The following is a 19,631-nucleotide window of genomic DNA, read 5'->3' on the forward strand; positions in this document are numbered from 1 at the left end:
GGTACTTGTAACATAGAAAAAACAATGTGTGTGCAATGCCAGAAAGAAGTTTATTAATAAAGTATATAATCAAATATTTTATACAGATCATTTGGAGGTACTGCCATGGGAAGCACTTTCTATTATTCTGTGGCGAATTACTACTTTGAGCATCTAGAAGACTTATTATTTGCCTCAATACATCATCAGTTATCACACTCTTGTTGATCACAGCCTGAAGCTTCTTTGCTTACATTCTTAATGAAATCAGTAGTCTACACCTCCTTATGAAAATCATTATGGCGATGAAAATTAGCATTCCTAGACATGCTCCTCTTACTGTCTCCATATTTCATACTGACAATTTCAGTATATTATAAACCTACCTTAAAAGAGTGATACATATATTCGTATGAACAAATGAATGTCATTGAACTCTATAGTGAGCTGATGTCTGCATGCTTACTCTGCCAAAAAAAAAAAGTGCTAAGAAAATGTTTTTAATATATTTATTCAAGGAAAACAGCAGATATTCATACTGAAAATAATTCTGCACTGACGATGGTTAAACAACAAATAATACAAACAAGGTGGAATACAATAGTTAACTAAAGTAAGCTTATGCTAAAGAAGGACATCATAATCAGAGAAAAAAAGTTGAATGCATTTAATAAGGATGAGAACGACGTACCATGCTTGGTCTTGTATGAGAGGGCTATCCAACTGTGTAATAGTTAGTAGGTTCATTCAGTGTACACCTCAAAATCAGAAATTGAACCTACTTTATAATGGCAGACTCTTGCATATTTTCTCCATAAGAACATATAGAAAAAGAAAATTTTAAAAAAGCAATGCATTTTTTAAAAACCCATCACGAATGTCTGAATATCTGGGCTTAGATAGCTTATCCCAAATAAAGCATACCCAGAAATATATTAATTAATTCATGAAAGAGAAAACTTCATTAGAAAAATATGAAAACACAATCTGAAATTGGCATATCTTTTCATTAAATTTCTAAAAGGAAGTGCTTGTATGCAGTAACTTTTTAAAATGCATGTGTTGTGATTGTTCATATGGTTTGAATTGAAACCAGATTTCTTGATCAGTGATCAAAACATCCGATGCTCTACTTCTCCTAGGTTTGCTGCATGTGTGCACTTATTCAAATATTGTCATATGTAGTAGCACAACCTGTTGAATACTCCTGTTTCAGTTTGTACAATGACATAATATTGAAATTTTCTGTAGAGTTACTAATGTTGTATACTATCAATATAATTGCTTGTGATTTCTGAGAAAGATAACATCGATTTATTAATACCTAAAAGATAATGTTTGTATATATATTTTGTAGAGATGTGCTTTTTTCTGCATTGCATCACAAGGGGATAATTTTGAAAGTTAGGTAAAGATTCCTGGTGAAAATTATGCACAGTAAATTTGTAGCCATGTGAAACACATAGACCTACTGTCTATACTCTAAGAAAACTCGTAATTTTAGGACAATGGGTATACTGCTGAGGAGGAGTAGAACTTGAAGGGTTTATTTCTTAAATTAAAATGATATGCCTATGATTAATTTTAATATGCAAAAATGCATCATTGAATTCTGTGGATATAATAATGCAGGTCGAAACAGTGACAAAATTGCAATTTAAATGTATGAAACTAGGATATTTCTTTTATTGTTTCACAGGGAAGAGAAGCTAAATAAACACAATCATCGTGAACATGCAGAAGAATCACTGCTATTGCTAATGCAGTTTTGTGTGGATCAGATGTCTCTTCAAGTGCAGAGCAGAGGTACTTTTAATTGATTACATGTTTACAGTTAATTTCTTTATTAATGAAATTAAAAATGTACTTTTAATTATATTATTGTTTATTCTTGGAGTCATTTGTATGTTGTTTTTAAATGAGACATTCATCATAATTACATACGGATATCATAAAATTTCTTTGTGAAAATATTCACTGATTTTCCACTCTAAGCTTTGTTTCTTGAAGAACTTTATATGAAATTGTTAAGTAACAAAATTCTTCAAATCCACCCTCCCTTCAAAAAAAATAAACAAATAAATAAAATAAAAAAATAGTCTTTGCAAATGTACATACTTAGTCCTCATTTGTATATTATTAATAAAGAAAGTTTGAAATTGTGTAACTGCAGCTTCTGTTTCTGACTTATCCTTATGTTAGCCATCTTTAATGATAACTTCTGGCAGTACATAGAATAAATTTAGGCTGTATTAAGCCATCTCATGTCTGTATTCAAAGATGTGATAAGATAATTCTAACATATTTTTTAAAATAATTGCTTTGTTCCACTTCACTTGTGTGAAGGAGAGTTCTGAGTCTGCCAGTCCTGACTTGCCATAACATGATAGTAGCTTAGGCCTTTCTTATATTCTTCAAGGAAGGATATTAACATTTTTCTCAGTTTGTGCAAAGTCAGAGTATTCAAGTTGTATAATATTTGAGTGAGACTTTATAAAACAAAATGGCAGTTTGGCCTTTCTTAGTCTCCCTTACCAGAGGCCATTGAGTGCAACTTCTGTCCCATCCATAATCCAATTCTTTTGTTAATATTGATGGCACAATCATAGTATCATGATATCAAAAATAAGGCAGATCTCCTATTCCAACTCCTGCACTGATTACCATGGCCAACTAGCTCTTAAAAGAATTTTGAATAATTTTGATGTTAACAAGTCAATTGATTCTAATGGTATTCCTCCTATTGTACTAAAACTTGCCCTCTGCAATTAACACCTATTCTGTGCCTTTTCAATTTTTCATATATAATAGGCACCTACCCTACATCATGGAAACCAGCCAATGTTCATCCAATTTCAAAATAAGGTGGGAAAAGTCAGATAACAAATAATTATCTACTTGCTCTCACTTCATTTCTTTCAAAAATCACGAAAGAGGTCATCAATAACCTACTTCTTCACCACCACCTGAAGGCTTTACCAGCTAACTATTGATCACTAATATTGATTCTTCCACTCCCAGTTCACAGTTGTTCTTTCAGTCCTCACCACTCACTTTCAGACACAAAATACGGAAAAGAGTGGGGAAATATACAGGTTTGCTGTTGACATTTCTAGAGCATTTTTATTTGGTTTGGCATAGAGACCTGCTCAGCAGGTTCCCCTCTATCCTTTCCGATTAGGTTATGAGGTTCATTTCTGTTTATTCATTGATGATAGATCATTTCATCTTAAAATCTGAAATAGTTTTCAGATTTCACTTCCATTGCTGGAATACTACAGGACTTGCATTCATCCACTCTTTCCCTCCTTAATATAAATGACTTCTAACTGACTTTGAATAATGTGTATAGCTTTGCTGATGACAGTATGGTTCGTTCCTTTTCTTTGTTCGCTAAACTTTGCAGTGCACAATCATTAGAGTTTCAAGATCTTCCATAACTGATGCCTTACACTTTGACATCCACGCTCATCATCAGTGAGGCAAGGATAACAGCGTAAACTTCAATGCTACAAAAATACAGGCTTCTTATTTTTCACACGAAAGATCTCACATAATTTCTCCTTATATTTCCTAATTCAGATCTCTAAATATGATTTCTTTTCTTGGGCTCTTTCATCTTTAGCCTTTTCTTGCACCAAGCAGATTTTTTCCATGGCTTCATAAAATTAGGTGTATTCTTCTGCTTAAGATATTACTTCTGACTTGTACAACTGATGATACTGTATGAATTCTGCTTATGTATTTGAGATTATTCACTATAAATCCCCAAATTATGCTTGATTGTATCGCGAAGGCACTCTGGTTAAATGATCCATCGAGATTTACTCCAGAGACAACCATAAGCCAAACATTTATGAGAGTGGCTGGAGCTAAATAGAGGGATCATTTAAGGTATTTCTGTGTAAAATACTCCTCTGAACTGGCCACCATCATTCCTACACTTTCTTCCAAGACTACAAACACTAACATCTGTTGGGCAACATGAGTTTACTGCTTAACTAGTTTCTCTTCCTCTTGTACTCATCTATCGCTCTCCTTTGGAACAGCCTCCCTTATTCTGGCTTTCCCAAGGACTTTAATATTTTGCTGTTCAAGAAATGGCAATATAATATTCACTTTTCCCTAACCTCTTGCTCCACACACTGCACTATACTGATGTGTAGATTTCATGTGTGGTTTTGATATGTCTGTATAAATTTACTCAAACTGTCCAACTTTCATCTGTTTTTAATCTTTTGGTATTTTTACCTGGCATATGCATTTTTTGCCTATTCCATTATGCTTTGAATTTTCTGACTGTATACTTTACTTGATAGCAGTACCTATGTGTTTTTGATAAAATTATTGCACATCTGAAGATACTGGATTGAATTTATAAAAATATTACATGACACGACAAATCTTTAGTTATTTTGCTCTATTATGTTAATAATTAACATTAAAATAAACACTACACACATGCCAGCTATCCTCCAATCTTTTTCTTATGTGTTAATTTTTCTATCCCTTCATGAATAATATAATATAATTGCTAACTTTTATATTTCTATCATTTCAAGTAGCACTAATTTTATCGAGTGAAAATTGAATAGTTTTGGTTATAATTTTTAAAAATGGTAAAGGGTGTGTGTGGGTGAGGTGGGTGGGGGGTGTCTATGGTCATATTTTCCCATGCACAGATTTTCTCTTCACGGCAAATCCAGAGAACTACAGAGGAATAAATCTGTTCTGGACAAGAATTTTGCCTAAAAAATAATTGAAAATATAATAAATAATTGGCTTGAATTATCCATTGAGCAACAAAAATTTAGTAAAAATTATCCATTGAGTAACAAAAATTTAGTAAAAATAGATCTACAACAGTTGCAATATTTATATAGCAAATAATAAGAAAATCAATGGAATTCAATAAGCCTCTTTTCAAACTGTATTGATTTAACTAAAAACATTTGATAGAATACAGTAAGACACAATAATTATGTTAAAAATGAGAAAAATATCAACAATTTTAGAAATAATTAACACTATATATAAATGCAGAACAAAGGCAAACCAAAGTGTGGTTGGCCGAGTGGTTAGTGTATCCCCTCTTCAGCCAAAGGCTGCAGGTTCGAATCCCACAGTGGGCATGGATGTTTTTAATTGTCTGTGAAAATACTAGTGGTGGTGATGGGCAGTAGATGGTGTTGGTGTAGATGATGTGGGTTCGCTGTAGTTGTCGATTGAGTGGTGGAGATGGAGAGTTCTAGAATAGGTGGCCTCTCTCAATTAGTCTTTGGACTCCCTGGATGTGTCAGGTAATAATATTAATAGTAATAATAATAATTAGACAAGGTGATTCATTAAGTCCCACATTATTTAATTTAGGGATGGATGAAATAAAAGAAGTACATGAAATGGAAAAGTGCTGAATGCCAATTAAAAAAATGAAAAATTAAGAATAACTGGACATGATGATGACATAATCACATTAACAGAAAATGAAGATGACTTACAAAGAATTATATACATTCAGTAATCAACAGAAAAAAACCTAAAGCAATGACAGTTCCCAAGGAACCCATAAGATGCAAATTAGAAATCAAAGGGAAAATAATTGAACAGGTTAATAAGGTAAAATTTTAGGAATAGAAATAAACAACTATGGCATTATACAAAATGAAGTATACAAACAAGTAATAAAAGCTAGTTTGTCTCAACAGCCTCTTCCAGATGAATAATAACATATGCAAAACTGGTAATTAATTTACGGAATTAACAACGCATATAAAGTATATTAATTAAAGATAACTTTAATGAATCACTTCTGTGAAGTGATTCATTAAAGTTATCTTTAATTAATATACTTTATATGCGTTGTTAATTCCGTAAATTAATTACCAGTTATGTCTAACCGACGTATAAATCTTACTACTAGAAACATATGCAAAGAAACACCAATAACAATTTACAAAGGAATAATCATACCACTACTAACATATGCAGCAACTACAAAAATTAGTTTATAAGTTTAAAATGGCACCAAAAATGCACAAGTAAAGTAATGCTAAAAAGAGCACTGCAGGCGAGAACAAGAAAGCTTTCCCCACAAACGAGGTTATTAGAGATGTGGAAGAGGTTAATGAAAAAGAATTAACCTCCAAAATAGCAAAATTACAGCAGATCATCAGATAAACGATGTGGGAATTACAAAAAGTCATGAGGTGTTTAAATGAGCATAGGGAGAAAATGAAAATTTAGCAGCAAAATAAGAAACAACAAAGCACGGAAGTAACAGAAAGTAAGTAAGTCCAGAAGTAACAGAAAGTAAGTAAGTCCAGAAGTAACAGAAATCAGGTAAGTGATGTTAATAAAAAGAAAGAAGTTATTTGGTATGGTGATTCTATAATAAAACATGCTATTGATAAGTGAGTTATAGCTTTGAGTTTTCCTTGAGCGAAAATTAAGAATATACAGGAAGCAATTCAAAAAAAAAAAGGAAAAGAAAAGTAAATGAAATCGTAATTGTAATAGATACTAATGACTTAACTGGTGATAAGTTCAGTATGAGAGAGGACATGAAAGGATTGTTGGATGAGGCAAGACTGAAGAGCGAGAAAGTGAAAATCATCAGTATTTTACCAAGATATGATAAACAATGAATTAAGAAGAAGGTCTATGATGGCAAACGATCCATTGCATAGGCTGTGTAGAAGGATGTGAGTTTTTTGATATGTGAAGTGAGTTTAAGGGAAGATTGGATTTGTATAAAAGGGACAGTCTACACCTGAATGCATTTGTTATAAGGAGTCTAGAAAAACTAATAACTGGTATGAGACCTAACACTGAATCAGGGAAACTAAATTATAAAGGGAGAAATGGTGAGAATATGAGTGTAAGAGCGACAATGTTATATAACTGTGTTAATGATGGGAAGTGGTCTTTGTCATGGAAATGTTGACAAGGAGAGAATGATTTTGACTTTGTGTTCATCTGGTTTGGGTGCATCACACGTCTGCAAAGAAGTCTCCATGTATAAGGCACTAGAGAAGAATAGAGATCTGCAAGTTGTCCAACTGTGTCATGCACACTGCAGACAAAAGTATGCAAAAGAATATGCAAGTAGATTATTATGTCTGTACACGAATGCTGGAAGTATCAGAAACAAAGTGGCAGAGTTTGTTGCCATATTCAGTATACTGAGACCTCAGATTGTAGGCATTAGTGAGACCTTGCTATCAGAATCAGATATACCCTGTTATTGAGTATAAAGGGTACCATTTTTAGAGAGGATAAGAGAGGAGGGGGCATGATGCTAATGATATCAGATGACTTATATTCTAGTTAAAGTTGAGACCTATGATTGTAGTACTACTACTATTACTACTAACAGTATTTCATGTGGCAGTGAGTTTGAATCCATCTTTGGTGAGGTGGAATCTAACAAGATCAATTACATAGTGGGGTGTTGTTACAGACCTTGTGAATCGGTTGCTAGTGATGAAGAAATACATCACCAGATAGACAAGATGAGCCCGAAAAGAGTAATCATGATGGGAGACTTCAATTATCCACATATTGATTGGGTAGCAGTAGAATCTCATGAGAAGAATGAAAATGCAGTTATTGAGCTGTTGCGGGACAACTGCCTCAAGCAGCATGTGACAGAAGGAACTTGAGGTGAAAGAGTGTTAGATTTGATTATAATGTATGAGGGCATTTCAGTTAAAGATGTAACTATTCTGCCTCCAGTTGGTGACAGTGATCATGCGGTACTCACTTGGGAAGTGACTCAGTTTATGATTGTTCATTCAGAAAATGTTACATGCTGAACTACAAAGCAGGAAATTATGATCAACTGAGGAATACTGTGTTCTGTGGAATGGGATCGGTTGATGGATAGGAAGCATATCAGCAGTGCATTTAAACATACTTAAATGATTGGATATCAGAGTGTGTCCCAAGAGACTTCTAAGAATAAATAGGATAGGAGTCAAATGATGCGTAAGCTTATTAAAGAAGACATTCTCAAGAAAAGGATGATGTGGAATGTATAATACCATATACATAAGGATGATGTGCATTATGAAAATGACAAGCAGCAGACTAGGATAGTCACAACTGTTGTACGGAAAGCAAAATGTGAGTATGAAAAGAAACTGGCTCTGCATGCTCTAAAGACAACCCATAAGAATACTATTGATATGCTGCAAGTAAAAGAAAAAATGAATATGAAGGAATAATTCTTCTAAATGCAGATGTTGTGAGGGATACAGATGCTGAAGAGCTGTTCAGTGGGCATTTTTTTTAAAGCTATCAACCTGGTGTACGCGACATCGAGCTCACTGCTACCACTTCACTGGATGAAGAAACTCAGGTGTATGAGGATGAGGTATTAGAGTTGTTGCACGAATTGAATAACAATTCAGCAATAGGGACTGATGGAATATCAGCACGTATGCTAAAAGTAAGTTCATCTGAACTGGCTATTCATTTGACCAGGCTGTTTAATATGAGTCTCAGAACAGGGAGTATTCTGCAGGAATGGAAGGAATGTATGGTAATTCCATTGTACAAGGGTGGTGCAAAGACAGGCGTATCCAATTATCGACTAATTAGTATCTCAGGAGTGGGGTGAACATTTTGGAAAAATTGGTTAGGGCTTGCATTCAAAAATTGGTTCAGAGTGAATCTCTATTTTGCAATGAACAACATGGGTTTACTAAGGGAAGGTCATGTTTTAACAACTTGCTCACATTTATAACAATATTACCATTGAACTAGACAAGGGGAATGGATACACCATGATACTTTTGGATTTTGCTAAGGCTTTTGACAGAATACAGCATGGCAGAACTGCTGCATAAATTTCAGAAAATGGGTTTTATAGAATATTAGCATGGATAAGAGGATGGCTGACTGACAGATATCAAAAAGTGGTATACAGTCGATGTGAGTCTGCAAGATTTAAGGTAACTAGTGGTGTACCACAAGAATCAGTGCTTGGTCTACTATTATTCAATCTGTACATTAATGATATTGGGAAGGATTTGACAAGCGACATACAGCTGATGATGATGCAAAGATAGGTAGGGTAATCAGGAATGCTGCTAATATGCAGTATTTGCAGAATGATTTGAATAGGCTGGAATTGTGGACATGGGAAAATGGGTGTCAGTTCAATGTCAGTAAATGTAAAGTCATTCACTTCAGCTTGATTAGATATCTAATGCGTATTATATTGGTGTGATTATGCTTGAAGAAACTGATGAGGTTATGGATCTTGGAGTGTTAGTAGGTAGGAAGTTGAAATTCTGGGGCCATGTAGCATAGATTGCAAATACAACTCAAAAGATAACCGCAATGCTGAAACGAATGTTCACATGTAAAGATAAGGATGCCATTTTGCATCTTTACAAGGCCTTGATAAGATCTCACTTGGAGTATTGCACAGGTCTCGTCTCCTGGTTTCCTTTGTGATTCTGATATAATGGAGAGAATGCAAAGGAGAGTGTTAAAATTGATGTCAGGATTGTGGGATGCTGATTATGAAGACAGGTTGAGAATTTGTAGACTGCACACACTAGCAAACAGGAGGAAGATGGTTGATATGATTGAGAGTTAGAACTTCTGAAAGAGTCATACAGGATTTCAATTTATGGTGGATCAGGAAAGGACAAGAGGATATCCTTGGAAGCTGAGAATGAGTGCCACTAAGAAGGTGTGAGGGCTAGATTTTTCTCTCATAAGATGGTATGTGATTCAAATGGATCGCAATTGGATGTTGTGAGTGCAAGTAGTATGAATGAATAAGTATGATAGATGGTGCATGTAGTATGTGGCCTCCCTCGATGAGTCCCTGACTCTCTGGAGGCCTCTCTTAATAATAATAATAATATCCTTTAACAAAATTTCAGAAGTTTATAGACCTCTATCATATCAGACCTTTTTTCTACCGTTTGCCAGTGTATGTAGTCCAACAATTTGTCTGTTCTCATAATGTATATTCCTTAATCCTGTTATCATCTTTATCTCTTCTTCTTTTCACCATTTCCACAGCTTCTTCATCCCTTCGGAACCAAAGGAGACCAAATTTGCACATAGTTGTCCATCCCTTCAGAACCAAGGAGACCAAATCTGCACATAGTAGTCCAAGTGTGGTTGCATCTAGAACAACATGTAAAGAGGCAAAATAACTTCCTTATTCTTGTATGTCAATGTTAATTGAGCATTGCATTTATGTTCTGAGTGGTATTTTGCAATGTTTGCTATGTGACCTTCGAACTTTAACTTCATATCTACCATAAATCCCAGATCCGTAGCCTCATCATTTTTTTTAGCATAATTTCACCAATATCATGTCATTGGAAATCTCGTCATGCCAGAGTTAATAATCATTAAATATATGCATTTTTGTTAAATACACTTTATGACAATTTATTTGATGGTATTAATTCACAACACAGAATAATATTATAAAGTAATTGATATCTATAACAGGCTGATCATCATCATCAATTGATATTTATTTAACTTATTGCTATTACTTCACATAGTATGTCCAGCATCTTCAGAGCACAAAACTGTTTGTCAAAAGTTATCAATTTCTAGATTATCCATTTCTTTGGTTGACCGTGGAATCAGTTTTTTAAAAAATATTAATGGATAACACAAGGAACCAAAGTCCTAATTGGCACCAACTGTTTTTGGATAAAGAGAGAGGGAAAAACAAGTATTAATTAGTAATGAAGAAGTTATGGAGACCCGATGTACTTGTTAGAATAATTACTTATCTTTAAGAGAGTAACATTTGATTTTTAACCTCTGAATTGAGGTCATCATCAAGAAAACATACATATATACAGGATACAAGCTACACGATAATATACTACACAAAAGTAAAATGAAGTTAAATGTTTGTTAATCATTTACCCGACATAGTCAAGAATTATGGAGACACAACGTGTGTTCCGTCTCTTTAAATTCTTAACTATAAATACTGAACCACAGTGTAACCTTAAAAGAAAGTATTAATTAGATATTCAAATGACTGTGTCTCAGATTTTTGTTAAATAAATACAGCCATACTTGTTGAGGTTTGGAGAATGTTTTAAAACTGCTTTTAATTCCGAAAACAATCTCTCTGACCTATGTAAAGATTTCTATGTATCACTTTTGGTTTCTTTCATCTGATCCTGTGTGAAGAGGTATCTAAGTCCTGGTCTGCTGGTGGAAAAAGTGCTACACAGAAGTCATTAAATTAAATTTAATTTTCACACACACACACACACACACACACACACACACACACACACACACACACACACACACACACACACACACACACACACACACGAGGTCTGACAGAAAAAATGAGACTTTTTGCTTTCACATCTTTTACCGACAAAAAATGAGTTCCTTTGAGCATCAACTTGATCTTTGCGAAGCGGTAGAAGTTTCAGGGAGCCAAGTCTGGTGAATAAGGTGGGTGCTCAAGCACAGTGATGTTGTAATTAGCTAAAAACTGCTTCACATACAAAGTATTGTGGGCTGGCATGCTGCCTTGGTGCAAAATCCCACTGTTTCTCCACAATTCTTCTGGTTGTTGCTTTGTGCATTTGTGCAATTTCGTCAAGACTTCAAGGTAATACTGCTGATTTACTGTCTGGCCCCTGGGAACCCACTTTACCATTACAGTACCTTGAATATCAAAGAAAACAATCAACATGGCCTTGAACTTCGAATGACTCATGCATGCTTTTTTTGCTCTTGGAGATGTTGCTGCCCGCTGCATTGATTGTCGCTTGGTTTCCATATTATATGTAAATATCCAACTTTCATCACAATAATTACTGAATTCAACAGATCTGGTTCATCCTTAATGCATTGCAAAAGTTCCAAGCACAGTTCCTTGCGATGTTCTTTTTGTTGATCTGACAACATTTTTGGAACCATCGTTGCACAAACCTTTTTCATGTTCTATTCTTCCGTTAAAATGTGTCAAACGCTTTCCCTATCGAAATGAACTTTCTCAGCTACAGCTCGAACACCCAACCTTCCATATTTTCAAATCACATCTCGCACTTTTTTTAATGTCGTCATCGGTAACTGCTGTGCGTGGGCGATCATCATCTTTCACACTTTCTCTACCTTCCAAAAATCGTTTGTGCCATTCAAAAACACATACACAAGACATGCACTCTTCAGTGTAAGCTTCACTTAATAATTGAAAAGTTTTCATCATGGATTTCTTCAGTTTCACAAGAAACTTGATGTTAACTCACTTTTCACTCTTGCACTCCAATATTTTCCAACTGAGGGTAAGAAAATGTCTGTATTTGAACAAATGTCGACTCATACTGAGTAAAGCAATGCCGTTGAGCTTTGTCTCACAGTGACAAGTTAGAACATGCTCTATAACGATCTCTTTGTCTCTCCCCTTCCACTCTCCATTCCCGAGCTATAGGGTTAGTCTCATTTTTTTTTTTTTTTTTTTTTGTGTGTGTGTGTCGGACCTCATATTATTTATATATTTAATTATAATAACTTCCTGCTTACATTAATTTTAATATGCAGAAAGTACTTATGTCAGAAAAAGATGCACTTGTTCAAATAAGTTCTTACTTCACTAAGATATATTAATGTGGTCAAGATGAAGTGGTACATAGTGCTATCTACTACTACTATTACTACATTAGATGAAGAGATAGGATTTGTAAGAAATAAGTTCTGGAGATGTTTCATAACTTGGATTCAGCAATAGGGACAAATGGGATATCAGCATGTATGCTAAAGGAACATTCAGCTGAATTGCTTAGGTGTGCGATCTTTCCTAAGCTGAATGAGTCTAAAATCAGGAACGATCCCACTGGAATGGAAAGAATGTATGATTATAAAAGGATGATGCATAAACTGATATGACTAACTGCTGAGACCTGTCAGTATCTCTGGAGCAGTGGAGTGAAGATTTTTAGAGAAGTTGGTAAGAATTTGCACATAGAAATGGGGTGACAAGCTTTTCTTTACAGTAAAGAAAAGCTTGTCACCCCATAGCTTTGGTATTACTAAAGAGATATCATGTTTGAGCAATTGGCTTGTATTGCATAATAATGATATGTGTGATCTGGATGAAGGTAATGGATATGCTGTAATACTGCCAGACTCTGTTAAGGCATTTGACCAGATTCTACATTAAAGACTGTTATATAAAGTGTAAGACATTATGTTGGAAAATAAACTATTCACTTGGTTACTCCTAGATATTTAATAACTGAATATTTAATTAATAATTCTGATATTATAGAAAGATATCTGGAGAAGCAGAAAGAAGTCTACTTACGTTTTATTGAATACACAAAGGCCTTTGACAATATACAACATGAACAACTAATCAAATGCATCAGAAATTTAGGATTAGATGGTAAAGATACCAGATTACTGATAAATCTATATTGGGTGCAAATTGCCTCAATAAAAATATCAGGAGAAATCTCGGAGGAATTCCCAGTAAAGAAGGGTGTCAGACAAAGCTGTCTTCTTTCTCCTATATTGTTTAACCTCTATACTGAAAATATATTCCAGCAATTAGAAGAATTTAAAGGAGTCAGCATAGGAGGCAGGAATATAAACAACTTAAGATATGCAGATGATAGAGTTCTGCTAGCTGAAAATAAAAAAGATCTTCAAAACCTACTAGAAGAGATGCTTACGCTAAGTAAAAAATATGGTCTTAATTTCAACTCCAAAAAACCAAAACCATGCTGGTAACAAGAGAAAAAGGGAAAATACCCAATATAAATATTAAGATCAGAGGAAATATTTTAGATCAAGTAGAGAATTATGTATATTTGGGTCAACTAATTACAGAGAATGGAAAGTGTGATAAGGAAATATTAAGAATAGAAATTGCTAGATCAACCTTCATTAGCATGAAAAACATTCTGACCTCAAGGGAAATTCACACAAAAACAAGAATTATGCTGTCCAAATGTTACGTATGGTCAATACTGCTATATGGAGCAGAAACCTGGACAATATCAAAATATTGTGAAAATGAACTAAAAGCCTTTGAGATGTGGATCCTCAGAAGAATTCTTAAGAGTTCCATGGACTGACAAAAAAACTAATTTAGAAATATTAGAGATGATTACAGAAGATAGGAATCTGTTGAAAACCATTAAGAAAAGGAAAACCACCTACCTTGGTCACATGAATCCCTACAAAAAAACACTTCTAGAAGGAATGATACAAGGAAAAAAGAAGACGAGGAAGACAAAGAACAGATTGGATGAGAAATATGAAGAATGCAAAAGAGAAGCACAAAACCATACATGGTGGAAACTCATGGTAGTCAACCTCCTGGAAGGAGATGACATCTGAGAAGACAAGATATTTTTCCAAAGTTAAATTGGCATCATCTGGGGTACCATACAATAGTAAGATAGATGAACACAAAACTACTCAGTTAGTGAAACTATGAATAGAGAAAAACGCAGGAAGGCCTACATTACTAAATAGCCCCAACACTGGGGCTTAAACGTAGGTTCTTGGCTGTTGGTCTGATTGCTTGTTGGATACCCAGATAAAAGGCATCTTTATGCAATCGTATTTGTTGAGATTGGGGTATTTGTGAGGTCTGCAGCAGTTTCAGGGACCAGTCTCTCATATTCATACTTGCTTTAGAAGATAAAGCAACCTTTTTCTGGTGAATCCTGTGGTAGATATACAAGTCATTGTCTGATAAATCTTTGTTGCTATAGTGATAGAATCAGATGTAGTTTTTGTGTTTGGAGATCTTGATGTTTAGCCAATGTAAGAAAGGATGCAGCTATGGAATACTTCGTTGACCCAGATAAATCCAAAGATAAATTAAAGAGAGTGAATAAGGGATGCTAATTTTCTGTGTTGTTTGAAGGTGACCACAAGATTGTTTTTCTTTAGGATTTTAGCGACATTTTCATAAGTGCTATGGATATATGGGAATAGTGATAGATTTATTGTAGTCCATGCAAATAGACTACAATGAAAATTGTTTTGATCCAGTTCAGATTTGGCATTGCAGTCATTGTCTGTAATAGTATCATGTATGTGATTGAGTTCTGAAGTGAGTGTGTAAGATCTCTCATGATATGTAACTTATCATGTTTGCTTTTACATATTTTTCTGAGGAGATTGCATTTAAAGAAATGTCAAATTTTGTATTTGTTGAAATAATGTGACACACGTTATGCTGTTAACTCATGTCTGATTAGTAAGTCTAATTTTAAGCATATGAAGAATTCTAAGAATTTCCATATATGGCAGTTTCAGATGACTCGTGAAGTATGATGTCATCATGATCAAATGTCAGCACATGACCATAAATGAATGTTTTTCGAGAGAGGTACATGCATACAATGGAAGTCCAGGTCTGTATAAGTCGAGTTGTTGAGAAGGACTTTGTCTTAGGGTTTTCACCTTCTCTTACCTGGATCTACAACCCTGTGAGGTCCGTTGTTGGTAATCAAAAGAGAAGTATCGTAGCACCTTCGCCACGAGAAATATTGTTTTCTCAGACAAAGAAGAAATTTGGCTGGAAATCATGTATGAGCGAGCAGGAGGAAAGGACATAAAAGGAGCACTTTCGTGTGAGGAAAAAGATTCATGTAAAAGGCAGTGCTGAATGAGAATTGTAAGTACTTACGTATGTGATAATTCCAAACAAGAATCTACATCAAGTGTGTCTGTTTATGGGTACAATAAGATAATGTATTTTGATATTGAATTAAGCTTACTCAAGGTATGCTTTATTGTCAATTTGTGTATATTTGTCAGCAGGATATTCTAGATTGTGATTTAACTTTAAGGGAAGAAACACTGAATTGGGAAGAATTGAAATTGATGGAGACTTGTAATGGAATTGTGTGTGTTTGTGTGTGTCTGTATCAGTGTGGATCAAACTGTAAATATTCCTTTTTGATTTAATTAATGGTTTGTGAAGAACATATTGGACTGATCCTGTCAATGCACTATTCTGAAAAATTTTGAATCTGCATATGATAAAGTTTAAATGATCAGTTATTAAGCCACAACTAATTTAAGGTAAAGATTAACATAAACAGGGAATGCTAACAATATCTCTTTTGGCTTTAGTTTAAAATTTTATAATCTCGCAGTTAATGCATAGTCTAACCAGTGCAGTCACAAGACAAATAAATTTGTTTGACTATAGAGCACGAGAACATGGGATCCAGTAGAAATAATAAGTAAATGGCAGTAGTCGGTAGTTAAGGCAGTCGACCATTTACATGAAGTTTAAAGTTAAAGAACAAAAAAGACGAAGCAGGGTTAAATAATAAAAAAGATAATCAAAATTCTAACAAGTGCATTGCCATTGGAGTAAATCAGTTGTGTTCTGCTGAACAGGATTTTTATGATTCCATCTGGTTAGAGTTGAGAGGAAGGGGGTAATGCAACTGATGATGGATATATTTACCTGTATTTGACTTTTCTATAAACAGAGAAGGCCTAGGATCTATCTGGTTGTCACATAGAAAGGATAGACTGTTGCTGCTTGTTCCTTGGGGACTGGCTGTTTAAGTATGAATGAAAGATGTTTAGGGTTTGGAGAGGTGTGTGTGTGGATTCATGGATTCATCCTCTATTAGTTGCATTTGCTTTACCAAATAAAATAGCCCTGGTTTATAGTGAACTCAAACATGGCTTAGATATTGGGAGAAAATTCCACATGGATTACGTTACAGGCGTCGTCTTTAAGTGGAACATGGTAGAATAATGAGTAGACATCAAAATTGACCATTAAGTTAGTGCTGTGGATGGCAAGGTTTCCAATACTGACTTAAAGTGAGCAGAGTTCTTTTCACATGAAAGAGTATTGCAATGAAAGAGCACTTTGGTTAAATGTTTGGTTAGTTTATATGTTATGAGTCGGTGACATTAATAATAGGGCAATTTCTGTTGGTCAGAACCCTACTAATGCATTGCACTTTATATGCCTTTGTAATTTTTTTTTTTTTTTTGTTTTTACATTTCAATAAAGCTTTAAATTTTTTGTTGGGGAGGTTGTTTTGGAAAGTTTCACCTGTGTCAGGACATTGGTGACATCTAGCCTTAAATTATGAGCCACAGTGGTAGGAAATGTTGTGGATTCCATGTTCAATCTTTATTAGAAAATCCCCACTGCTTAACCTTAATGTGTGTGTGGGTGGGTGGGGGGAGGCGTAATGGCATAGCCATTGGCACGACTCAGGATGTCTGTTAATAAGATTGAGAAGACAGGTTGACAAACAACCTGCCTTCACTATTTCTGATGACAAAATTTCTCATCACTATGTCTTAGCCTTTCTTATGGTCTTCTCTTTATAGGTTTCTCTTGCAGGAGTTTTGAAATAAGAAGGAAAGAACACCTTAGTGATGTGGCTTATAATATAGAGGAAAGACCAGGTTTGGCATATCACTCTTCCAACATGCATCATGATGTTAATTGGGATAATGCTTCTATGCTATATCTAGGATAACTCTCTTTCTAGTTGGATTAAATAATCCAGAACGATTACTTTTTCACTGTTTTTTACTTGGTTCACTAAGAAACCAAGGACTTATCTTAAGTGATATTTGGAAATCATTGATTAGATTCACTGTGTATACCTAACTTTAATTTTTCAGCTAATCATCTCCAACGAATGCCAGAAAATGGATGACTCATGTCACACTTCATCGTCACTGTATATTTTAATTGTTTACACCCCTTGAGGATACATGTCAGGAATTTGATTATGATGGTGATGATACTATAATGATTTCTTTCAGTTTTTTACATTCATTTGTATTTTTTTATTTGTCATCTTTGTGTGTACAGCAATCCCTCGATTAGTGCTTCATTTTTTTTCTATACCAAATACGATTAGTTCATCTCTAAAATTTGATTAGTGCACCTATATACATCTTAAAAATAAATGTTACAGAAAAAAATCTCTCACTAGGATGAAATAATTTAGTTACCGATTTAAAACATTTTACAAGTTTTTTTTTAATGGTATGCTACACTCTTTCCATGTAGACTGTTCCAAATTTACTGCCAAAATTTATGCTGTCTGCTAATTATATAGCTGGATGATCATATCTCTTGCCTCTTTTGCAATAGTTTTCCTTTTTTTTATTTTAAAGTATTTTCCCAATCTTTCATCATGAAAAAAAAGAGAAGTGTGAAAATGATTTGAAAAGTAATCTCATTGGAAGAAAAACTTTAAGTAATAAAGAAAAATGAACAAAATGAGTCCAGAGCAAAGATAGGACAAGAACGCAAAAATGGGTGATCAGCTATAAGAGAAATTTTAAGCAAGGCTGCTGAATACAAAGAGAAAGGTAAGGCTGCTCCAAGTTCATGATGCATGCACTCAATCAAAGTATAATAATGATTGAATTAGAGAGACTTCTTTCTACATGGATCGAAGATTGTAACCAAAAACGAATCCTGCTAAGCACTGACCTTATTAAATCAAAACATTAAGTCTCTTTGCAACCTTGAAAGAAAGGGCTGTCAATGATGGAAAAGAAGAATTCCATGCTAGTGCAGGGTGGTTTGAGCATTTCAAAAAGAGAAATTGCCTACATAATGTTTTAATGACAGGCAAAGCTGCAAGTGCAGATAAGGAAGTGGCCACAAATTATTCAGAGATTTTGAAGAAAATTGTGGAAGAAGGGGACTATTGTTACCAACAAATATTTAATGTCCATGACTTATTTTTCACGGTATTAACAACACCACAAACACTTTTATCAACAAGGATGTTTTATTAACGCTAATATTTCGCTGATTTTCAACTCAGCATCATCAGAGCACAACACACATGTAAACGCGACAGTGAGTGAGTGAAACAATATAATTGCAGAAAGACAAAAGATCTAAAGTCCTATTTTTGGCGACCTCTAACCTTTGAGTTGAAAATCAGCAGAATATTAGCGTTAATAAAACATCCTTGTTGATAAAAGTGTTTGTGGTGTTGTTAATACCGTGAAAAATAAGTCATGAATAACCAGCAATGCCTAAGCTTATCTGTTAGATTAAATATTTAATGTCAATGAAAATGGCCTTTTTTTGGAAGCGAATGCCTTCCAAGACTTTTCTGGACAAATCAGAGAAATATCAGCATGGGTTATAAAGTCACAAAGTTGAATGAAATTACTGCTATCAATGTGTGAGCCATTTGGATGCACATTCTCCCACATTGTGCAAAAGATTTTAAAGGATTTTCAAATGAGATTTCAATTTTAGGCAACCTATGCCTGAGAGTATGGTGTCTGCAGAGAATTTGAGTGCGTTTAAAGCACAGTATGGTGAGTGTGCATGTGTGTGTGACAAATGGACCTCCTAGATGGGTCTTTGACTTCATAGGATCTTTTGGTAATAATAATAATGATATTAAAAAATACACCAGCTACGATAAATCCAGTAAATAAAATACACGAATTAATTAAGAAAATATTCATTAAATAAAAAAATCACCTATTTTACAGTAGCTTTATTAGTAGCTTGAAATAACCTGTCCTCATCAAAATAGCATGGAACACAACCACGATTAGAAAAGACATGATTTGGAAGTGTATAGAATGTTTATTATGAGAGCAAGTATGGTAATGAGTGAGAGAGAGAGTGATGGGGACACCTGGGC

The 19,631-nt window shown here is 34.4% G+C and overlaps 1 protein-coding gene across 1 annotated transcript in view; it reads left to right on the plus strand.

The window, feature by feature from the left end:
- Vps13D (vacuolar protein sorting 13D) overlaps positions 1–19,631 on the plus strand; it is a 1,260,195-nt gene that overhangs the window by 303,928 nt on the left and 936,636 nt on the right. The window contains exon 22 of the mRNA XM_090393926.1: positions 1,679–1,785. Within this exon, the coding sequence (XP_090250052.1) occupies positions 1,679–1,785 (107 nt within the window). The remainder of the gene's footprint in view (positions 1–1,678; positions 1,786–19,631) is intronic.

The sequence above is a fragment of the Typopeltis vanoorti genome, chromosome 6, assembly GCF_054136105.1.
Source record: "Typopeltis vanoorti isolate ZY-2024b chromosome 6, IOZ_Tvanoo_1.0, whole genome shotgun sequence".
Classification (NCBI taxonomy): Eukaryota; Metazoa; Arthropoda; class Arachnida; order Uropygi; family Thelyphonidae; genus Typopeltis; species Typopeltis vanoorti.